Raw genomic sequence first — 25,065 nt, forward strand, 5'->3', positions numbered from 1 at the left:
CAAAGATCTGTGTTAAAAATGTTTGCTTAAAACAATATATACATTCAAAGATATCAAAAATAGCAGATCTACAAGCTCATAGCGCAGCACTCGGTGCCACACTATGAGCTTGTATATCTGCTATTTTTTGAATAGCTAAAGCTAAGTGGTTAAAATAATTAACTAATTTCGCTTGGGACCTCCCCCAAGGACCACTGGTGGTCCCCAGGCGACCACTGGTTGAGAACCACTGCCTTAGGAGCGATCCCCGAATGAGCACATATATTACAACATGGTCAGATGAATTCACAATGGTGCCTGCTGTAAAAATCTATATAGCAAGTCACGTAGTCAGTCGAGTGTTGTCTGCATTCAGTTTAACGCAATTATCCAAGAAAGACCATTTGATTTTGTGCCACATATTACACTTCATCTTAGTTGACTTGTATATGGAATGCACTCATAAATACTCCCATGGACATACAATAACCACATCATTTATGTACATAATGACCCCAATTTATTACAAATTGGAAGACAATCTTATGTAATCTCCTGGTAATCCTCATATCCTCCCCTCAGGCAACTAAGACTTTCCCCAAGTGTTTTGCCTGCTCACCTCAGGAAGGGTGAGGCATTAGAACAGCTGTGCTGAATAGTATAGTAAGTGGATGGAAACGGGGAATATGATGAGCCTTTAATTGGTGCCATTACTTCATCAGAAACTTGCAGACGTGTTGAAACATCTGCATCATGATTGGATATGATAGTAATGGCGCTTGACAAGACTCCGGGTGAGAATCCCCTTGCTGGTCCGAATTTGGCATGCAGGCCGCTGTGCTGTGTAAATAGTTTGAGCCTTTACAACAACTGGATCTGTTAGCAAAGCAACAACTGCATAATGCAATGATTTATAAATGATTGAACACTTTCATAAATCAGTAACTAGTTTCAACATTTCACATGATTGTTAACGATGGACAGCATCTCTAAGCATTTTGCATGGAAGAAAATCTACCACAAAATGATTCACAAATCATTTCATAATATTAAATCATTTTTTCTAATGAATAAAACCGATTAATAGTGAGTTGGGATGAATTACGGTCATAAGTCAAGGTTTGAGGGGGAAAAAAACAACTTCCGTTTAGTAGGCTACATCTCCTGCATAAAAAGATTCAACTTTACCACACCATGATCCACAAATATACAAATTCATTTTTCCCCACTTTTTCATTTATTTTATTACAATTAATTCAATTTTATCCATCTTTTTTCCATGTGTTATCTACTCCTTTCCTTTTCCATTTAAAACAAGTCCAGTATGTGACTATTCTCTTTTAGAAACTGAAAAGTCCCGAAGAAAGGAAGGAATTGGGGGGAGGTGGGAGGGGGTTGTAGGAAGTTAGGAAACGAGGGGAGTGATGCCCCTCCCCTCCCAGCAGCCTCTATTCCAGGTGAGGAGATTTTTTTCCCATATTTTATGCAAGATATCTTTCCCCCAATTCACCGTTTTTTTTCTCCTCTTCTTGTCGTCAGGGGTTTCTCTCTTTTTCATTCATTCGACCTCCTCGCAGTCTTCTCCGTCCATTAGCAAAGCGGCATATTTACTGGCTGAGCTGAACTTCTGGAGGGGAAAGAGAAAACGTTTTTTTTTTAATAACATGATGGATGATCAGCCATTTTCTTTGTTTATTTGTTCCAATTATGAGCACAGGTCATTAAAACTAGTAGTAAAGGCAGTGGTGTGTTCTAGGTTTTTTCGGAGGGATACGATAATCATTCCCTGCACGACATGCGCGTGGTCATATGCTAGTGCGTTTTCAATGGATGAAACGGTTCGTAGAGGGCTACGCTTCGCTACGAAATGTAGGTCACACTACGTATATAGCGTAACACGGTAGAACACACCACTGAGTAAGGGGATCTTCATTTGTATTTATATACACGAAAATCACATAATTCCCAATGAGTGTGTGGAGAGCTCCCTCTCTCTGTGGCCCCTTTTCCACCAGGGTTGAACCAGTTCGGTTCTTTCTTCCCGCCTGATTTTGAACCAGTTCCGAGTGGTTCCGAACCCTAAAAGTTTGTTTGGAACGGGAACCGCAAAATCGGTGGTTCATCTTGTGAACCGTGACGACATACGTGGGCGTGTCAATAATCAGTAGGTTGGAAGACGGACGACACCGGTGCGATATGTAAACATAAACAATGCCAAAATACGAAGGCTCGCAGGTAATCTAAACGATGCGCCATCTTAATTAAACCCAAATAGCTTTATTAGTATGAAAAAAAAACTACATTAACATGAAAAAAATGAAACGATCCAAACAAAACGAAGACACAGTCACGCAGGAAAACTTGTGAATACCGTTTACTTCCGTTTGTGTTGTGCAACGCCCTCAGTGTATGACGTATCCTTCTTCTCTACATCTAGGTACATTAGCGCCACCACCTGAACCGGAGTTCAATAGCTCCGGTACTCGGCCGGTTCGCTAGAAGGCACCAAGGTTCCAAGAATATAGAACAGCACTGGTTCTAGAACCAAAGTTATTTTGGTGGAAAAAGGGCCACTCTGCGTTGGAAAAGCTCCAGCCTATGTAAAACGATGTGTTTCAATGAACAGTACAGTACGTATGATGGCTGTGACGTTCCGGCATGAGCTCTAGACACACACAACACATTTTTAAGCGCTTTCTCGTGTCCTTCTCACGATGGAATCCACATTAGAGTTCCCCTTATAGACATGGGTATAGATTGATGAGAGATATGACGAGAATGGGTACCGACGCTTAACATAGCCCGGGGAGTTGAAATTAAATGAGGATGGAACCACAAGGGGCTTTACAGAGGAACTGAAGCCAACATGAATGGACATTTTTTTGGGGGGGAGAGGGGGCAGGGAGGCTTCTGGAGGTTTCTTCTGAAGGATATTCTTTCTCCAATTCCAAAATCTGAAGGTTTGGGGACACTAGAATGCTTCCAAGGGGAGGCTACATACACTCTGGGTGAGGGTGAAAACAGGGTGGGGTCGGGGTAGTGAGTCAGGAAGTGACATCACTCAGTAAAGACTCACAGGGGTGGGAGTCTCTTCATATTTCTTTGGCTCTGGTGGTGGTCTGGAGTCTCGATCTCTTCTGTTATCCTTTCTACAACCAGAACGGACATGAAGGTCAAAGTTCACAGGCAGAGCTGACTAATGGAGGGTTTGAAGCTAGGCTTCAAGTGTGCAACCTAAAGCAACACACTTCAACAGCACAACACACCAACTGGAACCAAACTACACTTATGACATGTTTCCTTTTTTTAAATCAATAATTTAATAATTCTCCATTATCAAAATGATAAAAGGAGTGTTGTGAGCTGTAAAATAGAACTGTTGGGCAACTAAAGGTTGGTCAAACACACTGCTCAGAACTCATTTTCTTTCAGGGGAAAATCAAGACAAACCTTCCCAGTATTTCACCTACACTGTGGTGCATGAAACCATGTAATTGACTGTCTTTTGAATCTGAGAACCCACAGTGTACAAACACTTGTTCAACCGAAAACAAATCAAAAGACTTCTTAGCCAGTTCCAATTGTTTCTACATAATAGAAAGCAGGACACATAAGCAAAGTCAAGGAAAGGGTTTATACAAATTACCAACATTACAATCTACTTACAAATTACCAACATTACCATACATCACATCTACTTGATAATTGATCAACTGCATGTGAATGTGGATAGTGTAGAAATCTATGGTTCAATGTTGCAGGGTGTTAAAAAAGGAATGCTATAAAATAAGCCTCTGTACCAAAAGACTACACCAAAAAGTCCTGAGTTTATTTCACTCCAAGGGACAGATTTACATACACAAACATGAAAACACCGGTTACACTGCCACTTTCATACAACTTGTGTTCCCAATCTGCATGAAAATTAACATTCTAATTTACTATGGCAGCCGCTACAGACGCAATCAGTCAATGGGATCGCCTTCATTTGCGAGTGTGAAGCGGAGCTTAAAAGGTGAAGTTGAATGGAGGAATCTGTGCAACATGGAGCCCAGTGGAGATGAAGCTACAAATATTGATTAATAGATCAATAGAACACCAAAACATTTGAGGGACGCAATGCAATTCCAACTGAGAAATATAATATGGTCCACTATTAATATATGAATTAATTAAAGGTCCACAAAATACCCATGGTTATTTTTTTCCCCATAGTGTACAGTAATTATTTTATGACCGTTTAATCTATAGACTACCTTTTGATCATTTCTATCTCGGGGAGTTGAAATAGTGCGACTTGTCTCGAAGGATTCTCTCTGCATGTCTTCCGAGGCCAATATATTTGTCTCCTTGGTGCATTCACTATCATCTCCACCACAGCTTTTGTGCAACGACACTAATTTGGACCTGCTCCATTAGTTGACCGCTAGGGCTCTATACTACATCTGTTAGAATTTCCCTCAACACCAAATCTCTTTGCAGGAAATAGACGATCTACAAGCTTTACATTACACATACTTGCATTGAGAGCTTGTAGATCAGCTATTTTCGTCACATCACTGAGAATTGTCCAAGAAAGATTGACCCTCACAAACTGCAAGATGGACAGTGAATCCAACTGAACACGCAGATAAACCACAAAAATCAACCACATCAATTCTTGTAAGTGTAATCCTCCCTTAAATGCATGCGCATAAAAGGGCACTTCAGAGCAAATTGCGCTGAAGATGACAAGCACACAGCGTTCCCAGGCTGGTGTGTCCGTTTAATAAATGAGGTGCAAAAGGCTTAGTAAATCTGTCCCATAAGAGTTGAATTAACTCAGGATTTTTATGTACAGATGCAACAGATGAGTTACTGAGCAGCCAGCCAGCCATGAGGGTTTCCCTAAAATGCCCTGCCTGTGTTGCTAAAGTCTGGGGCTGCTGGCTGCTGGTTGGCTAACCTGTCTGCCTCCCTCCGTCGGTCTTTGTTGGGCCCCTCGGCCCGGCCCCGGCCAGGCCCCGTGGACCCCCCTCGCCCCCGTGGGGCCCCCAGGTCCCGACGCACACCGGCAGCCTTATTCTCGTCTGTAAGGAAAGCTCAGACAGTTGAGTGTTGAAGGAGAGAGGTTGGTAGACTTTCTACAGGGACTAAACTCATGCCAAACTGTAGCACATAATAGGCACCCGGTTGAATTCAAGAGCAGAAGCGTTTTTATTTTTGTTTAATTGAAGCTGATGGAAGGTCAAATTGTAAGTTCACTCTTTTAGAATGCAAGCTGGGGTTTTTTAGTCTCAAACGAGCCAAACAAGTCTGTTCCCGCACAAACATCCCTAATTAGACTATCGATTGAACCTAAGGGTTAGTAAGCAGACTGTGTGTCCATCGTGGTCAATGGGTTCACCCAAATATTCTACATCAGGGCTGCCCAATCCTGATGTGAAGAAATGAATCAAATTATGGTTTCACATCATTCAGAACATTCCGACTTTAAGCTACAGAGTTCCCTGCATTGTCCAAAATGTGTCCTAAACGACACATGGGCAGGATTTGCTTTCACAACACTGACGCAACACACAGTGTGAGGTACAAGAGGGTTAACCATTGAAAATGTTCCCCAGAAACAAGAGGTTTGTCATTCAAGACTAGGATTAGGCAATTCCATTCTGTTTCACATAAAGAGATCCACCCTCCACCACAACCCTATCCGTTTTAGCTAAATCGCCAGTGGCCTGTGACCAAGGAATGAATGAATATTTTATTAGGGAGATTACAGAGTTCTCGCTATTCCATAAACTTGCAGTGCATGAATGATGCAAGTGTACGGCACAGGGAACCTGTCTGGGGGTGAATGCAAGACAACCCAGTCACACTCACTCTTGACTTCAGAACGTGTTTTAGTCTGAGAGGATGGATGACAAGACTTCATCAGGCCACACCGAGGGTTGGTTAGGTTATTAGAGTTTGGATTTGACAGTTCATTAGTGGACCTTACCCTTTCCAGATCCTCTTTCATCTGCAGAACTCGACGAGCTAAAAAGAAAAAAGAAATACAAATTAACATCGAAATCTACGGGTTGGGAAAAGAAAATGTAAATAAAACAAAAAAAAGTTCAGAAACTTTATAATTTGTTTTTACCATGAATGATGAATTGAATCTAGGGTCTTTTTGTGTTATCCCTTTAGCCTCATTGTATAATTGTACCCCTGTACTATTTGCAAACTGTCAATTAAGTATTGAATCAAATCATTGAGCCAATAGCCTGCTGAGCTTGTTTGCTGAGTCGATAAATTGAATCTCGTCAAAATTCGTGTCAGTCTAGGTGAGACATGACCTTTGACACGATCTAAATGTCTCGATAGAAGAGCAGGGAGACAACATACAACCAGCCCAATTGTAGAAGTTATATTGTTAAATTGTATTAACAGACTACAGATTGGACAAAATTAGATTTTATTAATTAAAAAAATATATACATAGTGTTGCTTTAACTTTGGTCGATTATTGATATTGTATTTTATATTGTTATCGTTGATTAATCACCTTTACAACAAGGTACAACTTGAATGGATCGTGGAATGAACAACACAGCTAAACGTGTGGGTAGCGGCCGCCAAAATCCCCCAAAACGCTTCTGTTGGTAATCACTCTCGTTTTGAGCGACCTGCCAGTGTGACTGGCACCTGAGCCCCCCCATTCGGACGCTATCAATGCATTGAATGGGAGATTATCACCGTTTTATCAGACCATTGAATGGGCGAGTAGGCAACATACTGACCTACCCGCAATTTATCAGACCATTCACCTGGGTGTTATCAGGACCTACTGACCTACCGACGGAGACGACTTCAAAAGTTCAGTTCGGTTCATGCCGGTGGCGCGCAGTCTCAAGCGAACTAGAGCCACGTGAGGGACCACCGAGGGAGCTAAAGCGAGTGAGTTGCCGTCCCGAACGTTGCGACGTTCGCTTGAGCCTACTCAGCGCTGTTCGAGTTATGTATCGATAGAAACAGAATCGTAAATCATGTTGTGGGGACTGCTCTGCCTCAGAGTAGGTCAGTAGCTCCTGATTACGCCCAATGAATGGTCTGATAAATCGTGGGTAGGTCAGTATGTCGCCTACTCGCCCATTCAATGGTCTGATAAAACGTGATAATCTCCCATTCAATGCATTGATAGCATTTGAAGCCGGTGCCTGAGCATGGGTCCTGCAACTTTGTTGAGTGTGTGTGTGTGCTCCAAGCAGCAACACTTCCCTATGAAAAGATGCCACATTTGTCCCTTCAGGATAAGGCCTGTGCAATAGGGCAAGTGGAAGCTGGTGTTCGGTTAGGCAGCATTATTTGGAGTCAGCCCTTTTTTGTCGTCCTGTAATCAGTCCGGAAATCTTTGCAAAATATTGTGCAATTTGTTGAATTCTGTCCATGATTTTATCAAGACTGAACAATTAATCAAAAAATATTTGCAATATGAACTACTATAGTTTCCCACTTTTCTGGAATTCAGGTTATTTAAATGTCCTGCAGTTTGCAAATCACAGAGGCAGCAATTAATTAATTGCATAAAATAGAGGGAGACCCAAATGTACTTAAACTAGGTATTGCAGTGTTTTAACCATTAAAAACAGGAAAGCATCCGTGTCATTTTAAGATTTTAGCGTTGCCTATTCAAAAATAGCAGATATACAAGCTCACTGCTAATTTTGAAACAATATTGAAAGTGTGAGAACTGATTTAGAAGGCATTTTGTAGAACGGGCCTCAGGCCTTAATTGGTTAAACTTGTACGCCTGTAGTTTGTGGAAAGTAAACATTTATTGGCAGTGCAATTGATATCCAATGGTTGTGCATGTTTGACACAGCAGTGGAACTGATACAGTCAGCACTAAAAAAGGTGGGCTTGATGACAAGAGACAAACCACAAAAAGACCACTGGTTTCTATTGTATTTTATTTCTGTCTCTGCGTCCTCTCCAGTCTATGTGCTTCTCCAAATAAAAGGGGGAAATGAATATTTTCATGCGGTTATATATGGCTGTTAATACCCAAACGTGCACATTGTCAGTCGAATATTGCGGACAAACCCACATCAGAACACCACATCCACAGCGATTGTTTAGGCTCACAATACTTAGGAATCTCAGCGAGGGCGAGATTGTTCATTCGGTGGAACTGAAGTTCATTCAGTGGAAAGAAAACACTGCACCGGAAAGTTAAAGGGATAGTTCACCCCCAAAATGGATCAATTAGTCACCCCATGGAGACTTGAATTCATGGATATTTTTTTGTTTTTTGTCGAATTCCTTAACCAATAATTTGATTGGGGCAGCGGTTCCGGTAGGAAGATTCTCCTTTTTATCTCCTACCGGAACCACTGCCTACCAGTCCGCTGGTCATCAAATTATTGGCTTAGGAATGTGACAAAAATGATGCATGAATTCAAGTCTTCAAGGGGTGACTAATCGATAGAAAAAAAGTATTTTTTTAGGTGAACTATCCCTTTAATATCAGAGCGTGCCAGTTTGCACACTGGATTACCAATCCACAGACTAGAAGCCACGGTTTTAATCATTTTTCCTGTCAGCTGTGGTCAAAAGAACAACATGAAAACATAATAAAAATAAAAGATAGCTATACACGCGATACAATGATCTCATAATAAGTTAACAGAAGTATTCTCTAACCTGAGTTTGGGGGGAGCAGAGTCACTGGGAGAGACAGGAGGTCGTGCGTCTCCATCACTGGATCCGGCACTGACCGCACTGCGCTTGGCCCAGGCGTTCTCCTTGGGAGGGGGAGCAGGCATCACCTTGAGTGGCTCCTTGGAGGAGCTGTTGGAGGTGGGGGGGCGGGGGGAGGAGCCGGGAGACGAGGGTTCGTCTTCCCTCCCGCTGAACACCTCGTTCTCCACAGAGCGCTCGCTCTCACGACGCCGTGAGCCTGGTAGGGGACAATGAGAGAGAAGAGTTCTTTAACCCATTTAGACGTTGTAACCCGTGTGTGTTTAACCCAATAAGATCGGGAAAGGATCTGTAATTCTTTTATTTATTTGGCTATAGTTAGTTTTAGATGTGTGCAATTCTTTGAATATATATATTTAAAGCGAATATTTGTAACAAAAATCTTTGTTTCTGAGGGGTCCCTGGAACAAAACATTTTGCAATGGGGGTCCGTGGCCATATACATATCTAAAAATGTTTTCTAAATCCTAACAGTATGTTTTGCTATATGAGTGGTGCTCCAACTTTTCCATGTCAAGGACCCCTAAAATTATATGTATTTGGCCGCAGACCCCCCACCCCCTTTTCAAAATATCTTTTGCTTCTGAGGGACCCCCCAGAAGCAAATATTGGAGTTAAAAATGTTCACTTCAAAAATATATATATATTCAAAGATTTGCACAAGTTGTCAAGATTTTTCTAAAATAGCAGATAGAGCCATCCTATGAGCTTGTATATCTGCTATTTTTGTTCCCGGTCTTAATGGGTTAAGTGAGGGAGTGGTGATGGCAGCAAACCGAGTGCAAGCATCTAGCGACTGAATGTGACTGACTGGGGTATTGAGAAATGCATAATACATGGAGGAACTGCAGACCTGCCAACATTGGGAAAATGTTTTGACTACTATCGCACCGCCTTTGAGCATTTCCGTTTCTGCGTACGCCGCTTCGCTTGAACAGTCATTTCCCACTAGCCTCCAAAACATCTAGTTATTCAACAGTAAAATCTGCATAGGTTTTGATTCATGACAAGTAATCTAGTTTTTGTTTTGTATGATGCAGAACACCTTGTAGTAGTCTGTGTGAGACAACTTCATTGACCCATTATGCTATATCAATAAGTATGTATGTATGCATGCCGACATCTCACCTCTTCCAGAAGTACTTCCTGGCTGTGATGACTCACTTCCTGTGCGGGAACGCTCAGCACGCTCAGTAGTGTCCTCAGTCCGCCAGCTGGGATCCCTGAACACAAAACAGAGGTCGTTAAACCCATTCCACTCAACAAAAAGGTAGCAATTAAATTTGTTCACTTCACAATTTTTTTATTGAGCATTTGTGAAAGGGTGGTTACAGGAAAAGAACGATATAGGCTCAGTCGGTGTTTCCTAGGGCGTTGTGGCCATCACCTCCTGTCGATTTGATCAGGTATCAGCATATCAAATCGACAGGAAGTGATGCCCACAATGCCCTAGGAAACTTGTGGATAGGATGTGGCCACAATATGTGTGTGTGTGTGTGTGTGTGTGTGTGTGTGTGTGTGTGTGTGTGTGTATATATATATATATATATATATATATATATATATATATATATATATATATATATATATATATATATATATATATATATATATATATATATATATATATATATATATATATATATATATATATATATATATATATATATATATATATATATATATATATATATATATGCATGCCGTGCTATGAGCTTGTAGATCTGAGATGGGGGGTCGGCGGTTGGATACATATAATTTTGGGGGTGCTTGACATGAATAAGTTTGAGAACCACTGCAATAAAGCACATGATACAACAGCAGAAAAGCTTTTTTTTAAAAATCTGTTAAGATTTAACCTCAGTTACATCATAGTCTGACAGATAACAAACATGAAAGATGTACTCTCTCACCTGTCTCTCTCTCTGGGCTTTCTGTCAAGACCCCGGGGGCCATCGTCCAGTTGCCTCTGCAACCTCTCCTGCTCCTTCTTCAGCTTCTCCTCCACTTCGCGCTCCTTCGCCGCCGTGTCGACCGGCTTGGCCGCACCGAAAATGGAGGCCCTGCTGCCTGAGCTAGGGGCCGGGGCACCACCCCCGCCGCCACCTTGTTCCTCCTCCTTGGGAACACTGCGAGGCTTCAGGACCAACTTGGGCCTCGATATGGCAGCTGAGGAGGAGGGGTGACGAAGAGGATACAGGACGACAAGGGAGGGAGGAGGTTCAGAGTTAAAATTGCAGTAAAGGTATGATTGCTCCGTCACAGAGTCAGCTCCACAACACCATTAACACCAACTTTCAGGCTATGTATTCAAGTATAAATGGGAAGGGGGGGGCAAGTGGAAGAATAGGAAGAATCACTTGGGGTTTAGCGCAGATTGGCAAGTTAGCTTAGCGTCATTGGCAGTGTTGCTAACAACAACGCGTCACCCGTTGTAAGCTTGTATATTAGCGATTTCAGCTTTTCTTTTACATGTATAAAATATGTCAACAATTTCTTTGTGTGTTTCAGTTATTTATCATATCTGCCTGTGAAAATGTTTGATTACGAAACCTAAAAGGCTTCAATATGCTCCAATGTTCAATGCCAAACACACAATTAAATCGTTAATCGCAATTATTTGAGTGACAATTAAACGTCAACTTTAAATGTGTAATCGTGACAGCCCTATTTCCATCATCAAGGAACATGGACAGCCCACATAACAATGCAAGTTTAGTCTACTACTACTACTACTCCGGGAACGTAACAGATGGCTGCCCATGACCGTAAGCTGCCATCATAGTGGCACGATGTCCCCCGCCTCCGAATAAATAAATATAATTATTCGTTCTAAAATTGTCACCAGTCATATCGGTGGGCATAATAAAAGGCATTGGGGCCAGCCCTATTCACAATCACTAAATAGATACCAGGGGAGAGCACACCCCTAGTATAGTATGTTATTCAGACAGACACTAGGTTTTACATCTACCCGCTAGCCTAGTTACTTTGCAGCACTTAATTGTTTTCTTGACACTCAGCCTGTTGGTTGACTAGTTAATGAGATTTACTTCATTATTGCACTCAAGAGCTACGACTGAACACCATTTCTTCTAGTGTCATGTGGCCAGACGACCAGAGATCTCTGCCTACCGATATGACTGGTGACATTTCATTTCAATATCTTTGCTACTGGGGGGAAACATTTCAGAGATTAAAAAAAAATTAAAGTCCTTCATATTGAGACGGTGATATGATTGTTTTTTAAAGCAGTAGGCGTAGGTTGTTATTGGCCGTTCTCACCACTGTTCTAGCAACTACATGGAATCTAGATATCACCACATTTATCGTCAGGCAGAAAACCACAATCATTTGGCAACAACATTTCATCTACCGTGTGAATACATTTGCAATATCTCAGATATTATCATGACTTTATAACAGAAAAAAAATACATTTCTGTTCATGCAATGTTTCTCTTACCTCTTTCTTCGCCGCCCTCACCTGATTCTTCACGCCTCTCGTCGCGTCTCTCATACCGGTCCTCGCGGTCGCCACCCCCGCCATAACGAGGCCGGTCGCCATAGCTACTACTCCGATTGTCGTCATCATAGTCACGCCGGAAGCCACTGCCAAAGGCACGACGGCCCCCTCCACTACGAGAGTCACCAAAAGCTGGGAAGCAGCAGGGAGGACAGATGAGAATCATAGTGAGGTTATAGTTAAGAGCAGTGGAAAAGAAATGCAACTAGAAAGGTGCGCTCAGTAGAATGCAAATCTGTCATGAGGCATACCCCAACAATAATCGCTATGCATGTATAGAACTTGAACTCACCTCCGCCTCCCATTCCCTTGTCGTCATAGCGATCCCGACCGCCCCCGCGATCGTCATAGCGGTCCCTACGGTCGCGATCGTCATAACGATCCCGGAAGCGATCCCGATCCCGATCCCCCCCAAAGCTTCGGTCGTTGTCCCTTCTGGGCTCATAACGGTCTCGTGATCCTACAAGCACAATGACAAAATAACAGTAGTTAGTACTTCACATCATGGTTTGGGTCAACTATATAAAATAAGAACTGCAATGGATGTCACTGGGATGACAAAATAAAACAGCCTTCATTTCACAGCATCATTCAAAAGGCCCCCCCCCCCCAATATACCTCTCTCTCATGTACATGGAACAGTAAAAAGGAGCGCTCGGTTTTCGGCACGAGACGGAGCGAGCTGGAGGCTTTGACGTCGCTAACAGTACAAGACGCACAGAGCCCTCCGACAGCCGCACCCTGGCCAGGCGGGGCTTACCAAGCGAGCCCCGGTCTCGCGGGAGGGAAGCAAACAACATTTTATTTTCATCATCTTCTAGTCTCGAGACCAGGATGGGCGCTAAGCTGACGGGACTCCTCGGGGTCCGTCCTGTCCCATCTCAGCTCCTGGGGCCGAAGGAGGACGACGCCCCGGCGGCCGGGGTCTTTTTTTCTCGAGGCCGGGGGGCCGTGGACGGGGCCTACTTGGAGGTATACCGCCGGGACCCCGGTTAGCTTAAGCGCCTAGTAGTAGCTCCCGTTTCAAGGCCGTTTTAATGCGGCGGCGGTCGCCCAAATAAACACGGACGGGCGGCGACGCCAATTAAAAGGAGCGCTCCCTTTTCAGTCCGACGGGTCTTCCAATCGTACTGTGTGTATAAAATAAACAAATCACACAAGATCTATGTAAATGGCTCAACACGACTAATATGAGTGGTAACTAGTTCCTCCAAATTCAACACAAAATGCCACTTTTAATGACCATTGCAGTGCCATAATTATTCAAACCCTGCATGTCAAGTGTCTTTAATACTTCGCAGAGCACCCTTTTGCTATTATGACCCTCTACAAACGTGACGCATAGCCAGGAACCAGATTCTGGCAGCATTCCTGTGACATTTTAGCTCATTCCTGTGTAGTGGCCTCCAGGCCGGTAAGCATTCTGCTACCGCCTCCTTCAAATCCCTTTGGGGATTTTCTATGGGGTTCAAGTCAGGAGACTGCGATGGCCACAGTAGAATCTCTCAGGACTTCCTCCAAAACCAAGCCTTACAGTTGGAAGCATAATTCACAAGTTCAAAGTTAAAGGAACAGTGGCTACACTACCTGGACTTGGCAGAAAGAGGAAGCTATCAATGGCTGCCACCAGATCCTTGAGCAGATGGTCAAAAAACACTCAAGTAACTGACTTGGTGGCAGCAGGCACTGGGGTTCCAGTTTGCACAATATGGTGCATACTAAACACTGAAGGGCTCCATGCCCGACCTCCAACACGTATACCAATACTGATCCAAAAGCACTAAAGAGTCCACTGCAAAATGCTCATAAATCACAGATTTTCTCTAACCCATTAAAAACGGAAACGCATCCGTGTAACCACTTAATAATTTGGCTAGTGCCGCGCTATGAGCTTGTATATCTGCTATTTTTGATTTCTTTTTAAATTGCACAGTTTTTAAGCGAACATTTTTAACTGAAATCTTTGCTTCTGGTGGGTCCCTGGTACAAAATATTTTCAGATGGGGGGTCCGTGGCCTACATAACTGAGCATCACTGATATAGTAACATAGGTATTTCAGAAAACTGTTAGGATTTAGAAGACATTTGTAGAATCGGAACCTCAGGCCTCAATTCTCTGGAGTGATGAAAGAAAACTGTAACGTCTCGGGCCTGAGGATCAGCGGTATGTCTGGAGGTGGAAGAATGAAGCATTATACTGAAAAGAACACCTTGCCTACAGTGAAGCATGGGGGGGGGGGGGGGGGGGGCACGGTGATGCTCTAGGCTGGGCTGCTTTGTTTCCTCTGGCACTGGAAAGCTGCACCGTGTTGTGGGCAAGATGGATTCAATCAAGTATCATGAAATCCTAGGAGAAAACTCCATGCCGTCTGTGAGGAAGCGGAAGCCTGGGTGTCATTGAGCCTCCCAACAGGACAATAATCCCAAGCATTATTCAAAGTCCACTAAGGCTTGGTTTCAGAGTAAGTCCTGGAAGATTCTAGACTGGCTGGAAGAGTCTCCTGACTTGAACCCCATAGAAACTTTCTGGTGGCATTTAAAGAAGGCGGTTGCAGAACGCAAAACCGAGAATATTAGTGAACCGGAGGCCACTACACATGAGGAATGGGCTAAAATGCCACAGGAATGCTGCCAGAAGCTGGTTTCTGGCTATGCATTACGTTTGCACTTTGCAGCAGGTCATAATAGCAAAGGGTGCTCTACGAAGAATTAAAGACACTTGTCATGAAGGGTTTGAATAATTATGACACTGAAAGTCATTAAAAGTGGCATTTTGTGTTGAATTTGGAGAAACCACTCATAATATTAGTTGTGTTGAGCTATTTACATAGATTTTGTATGCACTTGATTGCTTATGTTATGCGTTTCCCCTAGAATGAAGTTCCAGCAGCCGTGGTAAATATTTATATTGTGTGTGCAAGTTACTATAAGAAGGCCATCAACTTTTTGTGTAACAGGAAGGTTTATTCCTCCCCAAAGTCTTTGAGAACGACAGGTCGCGGAGGATCGCCTGTGGATCGCCTCCAGGAAAAACACACTTCCATCTCATGCAAGATCATTAAGATGGATCTTCCAAATGTTTATTTCACAGACATTTCCTTGCTAATTCCAAATAAATGATTATGTTTGATGTAAAGCATAATTCCAGCTCCAGGAGGGTGTTGTAACTTGATTTAATATGCTGAGATGATCAGGTAAAGCGCACAAGTAATTGACCCGAATATAAAGAGGTATGCCGTTCTGTACAGCAGTAGACTTCTGTTGTAAACGGAGAATATATATATATATATATATATATATATATATATATATATAATTCAGCAGTAGCGGTCATATTTGCAGGGGCGGGGTGCTATAAAACACTGTAGTTATGAGGCATGCAAATTGCTTTTAATGCTGAATATTTGCTATGAGGCAGCTAGGTGGAACTCACTCTCTCCAAACGCGTCGTCTCGTTTTGGAGGTGCATCGTCGTCTGCTGTAGCAGAGCGGGGGGCCCTCCAGTCAGAGTCCGTCTTGTCGGGACCCATGTCCCCAGACCCCATGCGACCACGGTCACGTCCACCCATAGAGCCGTTGTCTCTCTCTGAGGTGTACAAGGAGAGGAGACGTTAGATTCAGATAATACAGTAGTACACAAGTTTTGCAAGAAAGAGGTTGAGTAATTGTTAATTCCCAAAATGTACCAGCTAATTATATTAGATTAAAAGGGTCAAGTTTTGTCGTCAGTGAAATGTAAGAGATATTGATGTACCCTTATCGTTAGACTGGTCTGCGATATCCACACGGATCCTTCGGTTTCCCAAGTTCTGTAGCCATAGAAACATGGAGGAAGGAGAAAAAAAAGTTATGGTTTCCAGTATTATTCCTCCAGAATTAATAAAATGAATCTGCATCTTCACTTGACTGGTCAAAATTGCATTTTACATTGGAGAGTTTGTCATTTGTCGCAAACTGGTCAGGAAAGCTTATCTCCACCAGCCAGAGTGGCTGCCCAACTTCAGTCACTTCTACTTTAAAACCAAATGTCAAACTATGGACATAACAAAAAGTTGTACATTGTGGTGTGTTACTGTGAACACTGCTGGGATTTTTTACTTTACTTCATACACTAATCAAATACAAGCTAAATTTAAACCAAGTATGTACAAAACAAAGCGCTGACCTCCTCGTTGAGACTGAGGGCCCTTAGAAGGGAATCCACGTCGTCAAACTCAGCATAACCAAACCCCTTGAGCCGCTCTGGGTTACTTGGCTCCCGAGGGAGACGCACCGCACTGATCTGGAAATGAATGAAGAGAGAAACGCATGAATTGGGGACACACTGGCAGCAGACTGACAAACCCTCTTCTTGCCTCTCAATTAGGGGTTTAATGATTCATCGATCCAACAGTGAACTGCATTTCACAGAAATACACAGACGACAGTGACACATTTAGTCATAAATACAGAGGTGTGAAATTGTGTCTTATCATGCAGCCCTAAAGTGCACGCACATGTGCACCCACTTTCGATGCTTACCACCTAAACAAAAGCTTTTTCCTGGGCAAAACCCTGTAGCGCCAACATAGAAATGGGTAAAGTGCTTAAAATGATTGTGATGCTGAATTAACTACTTTTACTAGGGACCGCCAGGAACCTCCCCCTCCCCCAAGGACCACTGTCATAAAGCATCAGAGCAGTGTGCAGGAGAAGTGGGCATATGAGTCTTGAAGCATAAATAAGAAAATATATATACTGAAATATGTGCCTCTCAGTGTTACTGTTAAAAGTCTGTGTAGGTCAATCACCAGAGACCTGACCATTGCATCCTCCCAGTCAATTCAAACTGAATGATTTGTTTTCAAGCTTTATATTGACACTTGACATAATTTACTTTGGAACCACGTTTCCCGAGTAATGCGTATGTTGCACAACATCTCTAGAAGCTCTCGTATCAATTACAAATAATCTTGAAGGAGGAAGTCAAGTACTAGAGGGGAATGTTCCAAGTCTAAAGCGCCAACAGGCATAAAGATTTATGAGCCTCCTAAATGGCCAACTATTGTTTTACGTAAATAATGAGCTGGGATGACCTGTGTGTCCTGTTCTTCTTAGTAAACAGCACTAGTCATGATGCAAAGAAATGAGGCACATCAGGAAGCTACATTGTCAGACGAGTGAAGGGATCAAAGTTCTTAACCATAGTGAGATCATTGTGAAACTGTCACATGGGTTTCGTTTTGTTGACATGGATCTATCAACCATGGCTTACTTTCAATATCCATCTGTTGTTTAAATCATTGGTTCTCAAAGTGGGGTACGGGGACCCCCAGGGGTACTTGAGGCGGTTCCAGGGGGTCCCCAGCTAAATGATGGATAGGAACCAAATGGACCCTTATGGTTCTGTAACTGAGTGTACAAATGGAACCAAATGGACCCACGGGTCCATTTGGTTCCATTTGTACACTCTCAGAGTTAAATCATTGATTTTATAATATAAATTCAGGTCCCAGAGGTATAAATGCCATTAAATGGGGGTCCGTAGCCTAATACATGTCAAACGGGGGGTCCTTGACATTAAAATGGTTGAGAATCACTGCTAGAAAGCCGTATAAACCTTCTCTTATTGGGGTCCCTGGCTTATCTTTTCAAATGGGGGTCCGCGGGCTAATAAGTGTCAATTTGGGGGTCCTTGACATGAAAAAGTTTGAGAAACACTGGTTTAAATCAATAATTATAATATATAAATAGAATTGTGGGTGCAACGGCAACCACAATGTGCCATGAAGATAATACAGTATAGAAGTTATCTCCTTTATCCGTTAGGCATTTAGAATTTCTTTGACAGTTGGGTAGTAATTTACAAATGTTATGCTATATGCAAATACATGCAACAATGCAATATATTGTGCAGCAGCCCTCGTGTGCGCACGTGCATGACACTTACTGCTAGGCCACGGAAAAAGTCTTTGATGGACTCCTCAGTGACATCATAGGGTAGGTTGCCCAGGAAAGCTGTATAGGGTGGGCTCCGGGGCAGCCGAGAGCGGTCGACGTTGGGCTCACGGGCCGAGCGCGGCGCTGTGGGGAGGATGGATCGGTCGATGGCCGGCTCCCGGTATGAATCCTCCGCTGTGTGCCAGGATGTGGAGACTTGGGAGAAAATGAGACCGGAGCTTTAAATAAACTGTACATCTTTAATGCTCACCCACCGATTCTCTAACAATCAAGCTTATACAGGTAGGATTTACACCGAGGGTGACATGGATGATGGATCCTAATATTTTACAACACATCTTCTCTTTGTCACCATGTGTGCAGGTGAGAGAAACAAAGCCTCACTAGAAATCAATATCATACCGCAATTTAAGAACTTAAGGGAAAACATGGGTTTGGTGGTACAGTATGTGGTAGTCTTGCATAGCCAGATGAATGAGATCTCCAACTACTATACGTCTAGTGACATCTAAATATTCAATGTAGCGGCTAAAACAGCGGCAAGATGGGCCGCCAATAAACCTACGCTACTGCTTTGTAGGCTTGGGCGATTCCTTTCCATATCGTGATTTGTGCCCACTAATCGGTGATGCATGGTTTAAAAACCTACGCTACTGCTATGTAGGCTTGGGCGATTCCTTTCCATATTGTGATTTGTGCCCACTAATCGGTGATGCATGGTTTAAATCGACAAGGGGCACCTGGAGAAGGAGTTGGAAAGAAGAGTAGACAGCCAGGGTTGTAAATTAATCTCTGCCAGGCCTGTGGAGGTTTTGAATTCTCAACTGTAACTCTTCTGTAAGGGGGCTCTGTTGGGCAACTCCACGCACAGTTGGGTACGTATTCTAGCTATTTTTATAACATAGTAGTTAGTTAAAAATAATTGTCTTAATATCGGCATTTTTCCCTTCAATCTGTGATATACGATACAATGACCAATTGGGAACAAGCCAACTGCTTTGGAAACCAATCATAATCACCATTTAAATATGAAGGACTGCCCTGAAGACTTTGAATTGGTTCAGCGATGGAGTTATTTTGGAAATCTCAGAACTGTTTCCACCAGCGCACAACATCGACTTTAAAATGTCACCAGATGCATCAGCAGCTGGAAATCTGTGATCGTCTGGCAACGCAAGTCTACTAGGTATGCCTTTACTCACCATCTCCATCCAGGTCGTCGGTTTCGTCAGCCCAACTGGTGGACTTGGACGGGTAGCTGGGGGGCGGAGGTGGGGCATTGCCGCTATTGTCCTCGGCCAAGAAGTCAGTCAGAGTTAGGGTCTTCCCCTTCTTATTCTTCTTCTTAGCTGGAGATGGAACAAAAGTGATGTCAGACCATGTGCTGCCTGGAATAGATGACTGTTCTTATGTTATTCACACCTATTTAAACCCATTCAATCCAGGAACACATCTGTCATTTTAGATGTCTTTGGCTTTTCAAAAATAGCAGATATACAAGCTCATAGCACGGCTCATAGTGCCACGCTATGAGCTTGTAGATCTGCTATTTTTTAAAGATTGTGAAAAAAGATGGAATATATATATTTTCAAATTAACTCAAATCTTTGCTTCTGGGGGTTCCTGGAACAACATATTTTGAGATGGGGCTCCAAATACATTAGCCTGGTTCCAGACGAATCTGCCATTGCAAAAACTAAATTGCCCCTGGCAGATTAGGTCTGGCCCCTCTCAATAGAGATTTTATTTCTCTCCCTCCGAAGTTGTGAGGGACCAATCAGAGCCCAGTATGCAAATGTGGGGCGGGTTTATCACCAGAGGCATTTTTTTTATTTGCCCCTCGGAAATGCAGGTCCCACAGAGAGATTCCAGACTAATATCTACGCAGTGATATTAGTCTGGCCATGCCAGGCTACAAATACATATCATTTTGGGGGTCCTTGACACGGAAAAGTTGGAGCACTACTGATATAGCAACATGCTGCTAGGATTTAGAAAACATTTTTAGATATGCATTTGGCAGCGCACCGCCCGCCCCCCCCCCCCCCCCCCATATCTCAAAATGTTTTGTTCCAGGCACCCCCAGAAGCACAGATTTGAGTTACAAATTTTCGCTTTTAAGTATTTAAAGATTTGCAAAAATGTTCACGATTTTTCAAATTCTACATTTTCTAAAGCAGATCTACAAGCTCATAGAGCGGCAAGCTTGTATATCTGCTACTTTTGAAAAACCAAAGAAATCTTAAAATAACAGATGCGTTCCCGGTCTTAATGGGTTAACCACCTGAACCCTGGCCTACCCATTGAGGGGCGAACATTTGTCGAAAACAGATCAGCAAAGACATTTATTTGGTCTAGAGAGAAACACTAGCGGACTTAAAATGGTAAATGGTGCATTTATATAGCGCCTTTATCCAAAGTGCTTTACAAGCATGCAAAACATTCACCCATTCACACTGATGGCAGAGGAAACCACGCAATGAACCAAAACCTGCTAATCAGGACCGGTTCAGTATCTTGCTCAAGGACACTTCGCACTAACCCAGGGGAATCAAACCAGGAACCTTCTGATTCCCAAGCAGCCGCTATACCTCCTGAGCCACTGCCACCCAGTATACTATAGAGCCCTGTGGTACTCAGTTAACTAAGTATATAGGATTTAAGGGGTTAAATCCTGTTTACAAATGGGACAAAATGGAGACCGTGGGGAACGTGGGAATCTTCACAGCTGTCCAAGATGTGGGCTACAGCCCTTATGTAAAATGCTTATAGTTATTACACATCTACACCTGATTTATGCTTGTTAATAAATACCCGATCTAAAAGCTCACACCTGAGCTTATAGATCTGCACCGACACCAGAGCACAACCAAATATAAATCAGGCTTTAGTGACAGGCTAATTAATAATATCTGGTTTTACTGGCTTTGACACCAAATCTAAACTCCGCTGGAGTTTGCAATGACTACTACACTAAAATGGAAAACCAAAACATGTACTTTATTACTAATTTGTTTGTGGTAATACACACACAACACAACCTGACAGCCACCACCATTCTCTGCCATGACTAACACCACACAACAACAACAACAGACTGTTCTCTCTGAAAAGGATTGCATGCAGGCCTTCCTTTATATGGACAGCTGTTGTGTGTGCAGACAAACACTCCCATTAGCAGTGTTGCAGTGAGCTGAGGAGTGTGTGTGCTCCAACAATGACTGATAAGGGAACTGCAATGTGCCAGCCATGATAAGGAAAACACTCTCTGCCTTTTTGTTTTTAATGGAGGATTTCGTGTCCAGCAAGCATGCGGCCAAGTTTAACCAGAACCCACTCCACTGCCCCACACTAAACAGGGAGTGGTCTGTCGGTTACTGTTTCAACGCTGTAGGTCAAAAACATTAATCACCAGAGCAGAGACACCTCACCATTGCATCCTGCCACTCAATTAAACCAGAATGATGCAATGTTTGTTTCCAGGATTCATAATGACACCAGGTGACATCATTTCATTTAGAAACACAATTCCTGAGTAATGCATACTGAACTTAAACAGAACATCCCCAGAAAACCCCTGTATGAATTACAAATAGGTTCATGGCCGGGGGCTTGAAACGGGCTTTGGTTTGTTTTGGTCTGGTGGGTGCTGTCAGAGCACCACAAAGCCCGCTGCCACGTTCATTGTGAAATTCTCAGCTGTCAGGACATTCTATTCTCTCTCTCACACTCACACACACACACACACACACACACACACACACACAGTTTACAACTGTACCCTGGTCCATGATAATGCAGACTCACTGTTTACAGTTAAGTCATGGTGGAGGCGGAGCCAGCCAACGGTATTGAGCAGCATCAACACAATTAATGCACACATTAGTCAGCCCTTACATACAGCCCCCCTCGTGTGTGATGACATAACAGTAGCTCGAAGAAAGCTACATTAACTGGGGCTGCGTGCGTATTATAGCATAGTTAGTACTACTAGACTACTAGCTATGCACCGCAGTCAATGGATGGATTTAACAGCAGGCTAAAAACATGCATGTTATTGCCTTGGCGGCCAAGTAGCTGCTCTCATTGTCTAATATGCCTGGGCTTAGTCATGAGAGGAGTGCTGACGGGGGAGTCTCCCCGCTTAGCCTGTCTGTCTAGGAGGGTTTAGGGCCTAGTGCTCGTGGCTGCGCCAGGACCAGGACGGACCCAAGTGCGCCATCATCGGACGGCCCATAGTAGCGAGCGGGGGGAGGGGGGAGGGGGGAGGGGGAGGTTGAAATGAGACCCTCCCGCAGACATGTCCCTCTTCTCCTCCCGTCTGTTACTAAACAATACATATCTGGAGACCTAAGCTAACACAGACACACACACACACACACACGTGTGTTTTATCTGGTAGCTACATACGGTAGCCGACTGCACAGTCTGCACACACACATCAGTAACCTAAGTAGGTCAGGTGGTGGTGCTCGCCGGGTAAAAATACTCGGTTACATGAAGAGTTGAGGAGACAACAGTATATCTGCTGCATGTACTGTGTGCGTAAGGATTATTTTTTACTCTTTAGTTAGGAAGCGAAGCAGCTCGATTCGACCCAACCCCACTCCCTCCAGATCAGTGCGCGTGCGCCCCGGCCGCTGCATGCGCACACAGCTCGCGCCACCACGGCGAACAGAACATCGCTAGAATGTGGCAGCCTGACCAGTGTTGCCAGATATTGCGAGAGAAATAAGCAACTAGGTCTATGAAAACAATCCCATTCATTCTTGAGAAGAGAATGTTTGAAAACCACTGTTTTATAAACAACATTTAGGAAGCAAGGCCAAAATAATAAACAAGCCCCAAAAACCGCAAGCCACAGCTACCAATATTTACAAGCAACTTCTACAGAAAAATAAGCCGAAAGTCCCTTATAACATAAGGACATGGCAACACTGAGCCTGAGCCACCAGGCTAGCAGCCGCAGTTGCTGGCAACACTTCCTACAAACAACGTCTCATGTCGTCAGTGCGGAGAAAGCGTCAAAAAGGCAACACAATGTGCAAACGCGGCGCTGTCACTGCGTTTAATTACAAACCCAGCGCAAATACAAGCACTAAAAACGAACATTCAACATTGTGCCGCTCGAGCCGATGCTCGCCTCGCGGAGCCGATGCCCCCCCCTTCTTTTCTTGGGCCACTGCGTCCTTCTTTACCGGGCTAAAAACACAAGACAGACGCGTTTAGACGGCCGGGACAACGACGCCGGGCCACACGGCGCTCCTTTAACGTTCCATGCACTCCTTATGCTACGTTATGTCGAGGTAATATCCCCCGAAAAGCCCTCCACGCGAGACAGATCGTTCACCCACATAAACCTCACCTGACGCCGCCATGTTGGAGAGCGAGCTCGTACCGAGTCCCCGGATGAAGGCGTCACGACTTTATCGTCGGGGGCGCGCAATGTGTTCATGTGCACGAGCCCCAGTCTGTCTTCCCCTCCTTGCCCTTGTAGCCCAATACATCACATTCTGAACCCCCAGTGGTTCTCAAACTAACTTTTTCATGTCAAGGACCCCCAAATTGGCACTAAAAAGCCCACGGGAGATATGCAAGGGGACCCCCATAAGAGAAGATTTGTACAGCTCTCTAGCAGTGATTCTCAGCCATTTTAATTCAAGGGACCCCCCAGTTTGACATGCATTATTAGACAACGGACGGACCCTAATTTAAATGGCATTTCTATCTCTGGGACCCCAATTTATATTGTAAAATCACTGTTTTAACTTACCAAATGTACGGGTCCATTTGGTTCCATTTGTACACTCTCTTGAGTTACAGACCCATAAGGGTCCATTTGGTTCCTAACTATCTATCATTAAGCTGGGGACCCCCTGGAATTCCTTCAAGGACCCCTGGGGGTCCCCGGACCCCACTTTGAGAACCACAGTTCAAAACCACCCCAGCTGGCAAAAAAAATAACTAGCATGTTATGTTTTTACATTACACATCTGTGTATCAAGGCTATATTTAGCCTCCCAATTTTTCTTTACTTCTTTCAATCTGTTGGGTAGAGTTGGAGTAGATACTGTGCTGTATGTATCATATAATACAATAATACACATTAATAGCCTATACACAGTGACTTGACTTCTCTCTCCCTATTGTCGTTTGCCAAATAACATTTTGGTACAGCTAAAGCCTACTGTATGTCATACGAGTACACTTATTGAATCCTTACCTATCTTTCTAGTTTAGTGTTTTGTTATTTGTTAAACAACAACACTACGTCTATGTGTGTGTGCAGCATACATCTAGCTCAGTAGTAGTGTTCAGAGTGAGCATAAATGGACCACCGACAGTTAGTTTACTATTTTTGTTGAATGAATATAGATAAACTCACTCTAGGCTATATACTGTATCCTCTCCTTCACCATGGCACCTTGAAAGCCACAGCCTGAAAAAACACTTCATCTGTCATTGATCAGCATTGTGGAAATGTGCTGTCATATTAGGCTGTCCAAACACTTTGACAGTTCTCATTTTTATATATTAGGCCAGGCCTATATTATGTACATATATAAATCTCAGTTAAACTTAAGACCTACAGTAAGTGAAAGGGGGGAAAAACATTTGGTCAACATGATGACATTCATATAATATAGCTATTTCCAGTTGTGTAAAGTAAGTACTGTACTTAAGTAAAAGTTTGATATATTTTTTACTTTACTTGAGTATTTACATTTATATACAGTATTTCGCATCGAGCTTGTAGATCTGCTATTTTCAAAGGACTTTTAGGAATTTGAATCATTATAATAATTTAATTGCAGTATTAGTACTTTTACTTAAGTAACATATTTGAGTACTTTTTCCACCACTGGCTATTTCTATATTATAAGATCCTGTCTTACTTTA

General features: G+C 43.2%; 1 protein-coding gene across 2 annotated transcripts; it reads right to left on the reverse strand.

Moving 5' to 3' along the window:
• Positions 1–663: 663 nt before the first annotated feature.
• On the reverse strand, positions 664–23,600 carry eif4ba (eukaryotic translation initiation factor 4Ba). Of its 2 annotated transcripts, XM_084063082.1 has the most exons (15): positions 23,531–23,600; positions 19,368–19,514; positions 18,155–18,360; positions 16,391–16,507; positions 15,980–16,034; positions 15,659–15,811; positions 12,518–12,685; positions 12,166–12,357; positions 10,614–10,869; positions 9,829–9,923; positions 8,644–8,899; positions 5,957–5,994; positions 4,925–5,048; positions 3,056–3,128; positions 664–1,606 (listed from the first exon to the last, which is right to left on the reverse strand). In XM_084063082.1, the coding sequence occupies exons 1-15, from the start codon at positions 23,541–23,543 to the stop codon at positions 1,538–1,540; spliced, it is 1,962 nt and encodes a 653-aa protein (XP_083919208.1). In that variant the 5' UTR covers positions 23,544–23,600; the 3' UTR covers positions 664–1,537. The 2 variants fall into 2 exon arrangements, with proteins under 2 accessions (XP_083919208.1, XP_083919209.1); XM_084063083.1 differs by lacking the exons at positions 3,056–3,128; positions 4,925–5,048.
• Between the last annotated feature and the right edge of the window lie 1,465 nt (positions 23,601–25,065).

The sequence above is a fragment of the Gymnoscopelus microlampas genome (genome assembly GCF_963454915.1).
Source record: "Gymnoscopelus microlampas genome assembly, chromosome: 7".
In the NCBI taxonomy this organism is placed as follows: Eukaryota; Metazoa; Chordata; class Actinopteri; order Myctophiformes; family Myctophidae; genus Gymnoscopelus; species Gymnoscopelus microlampas.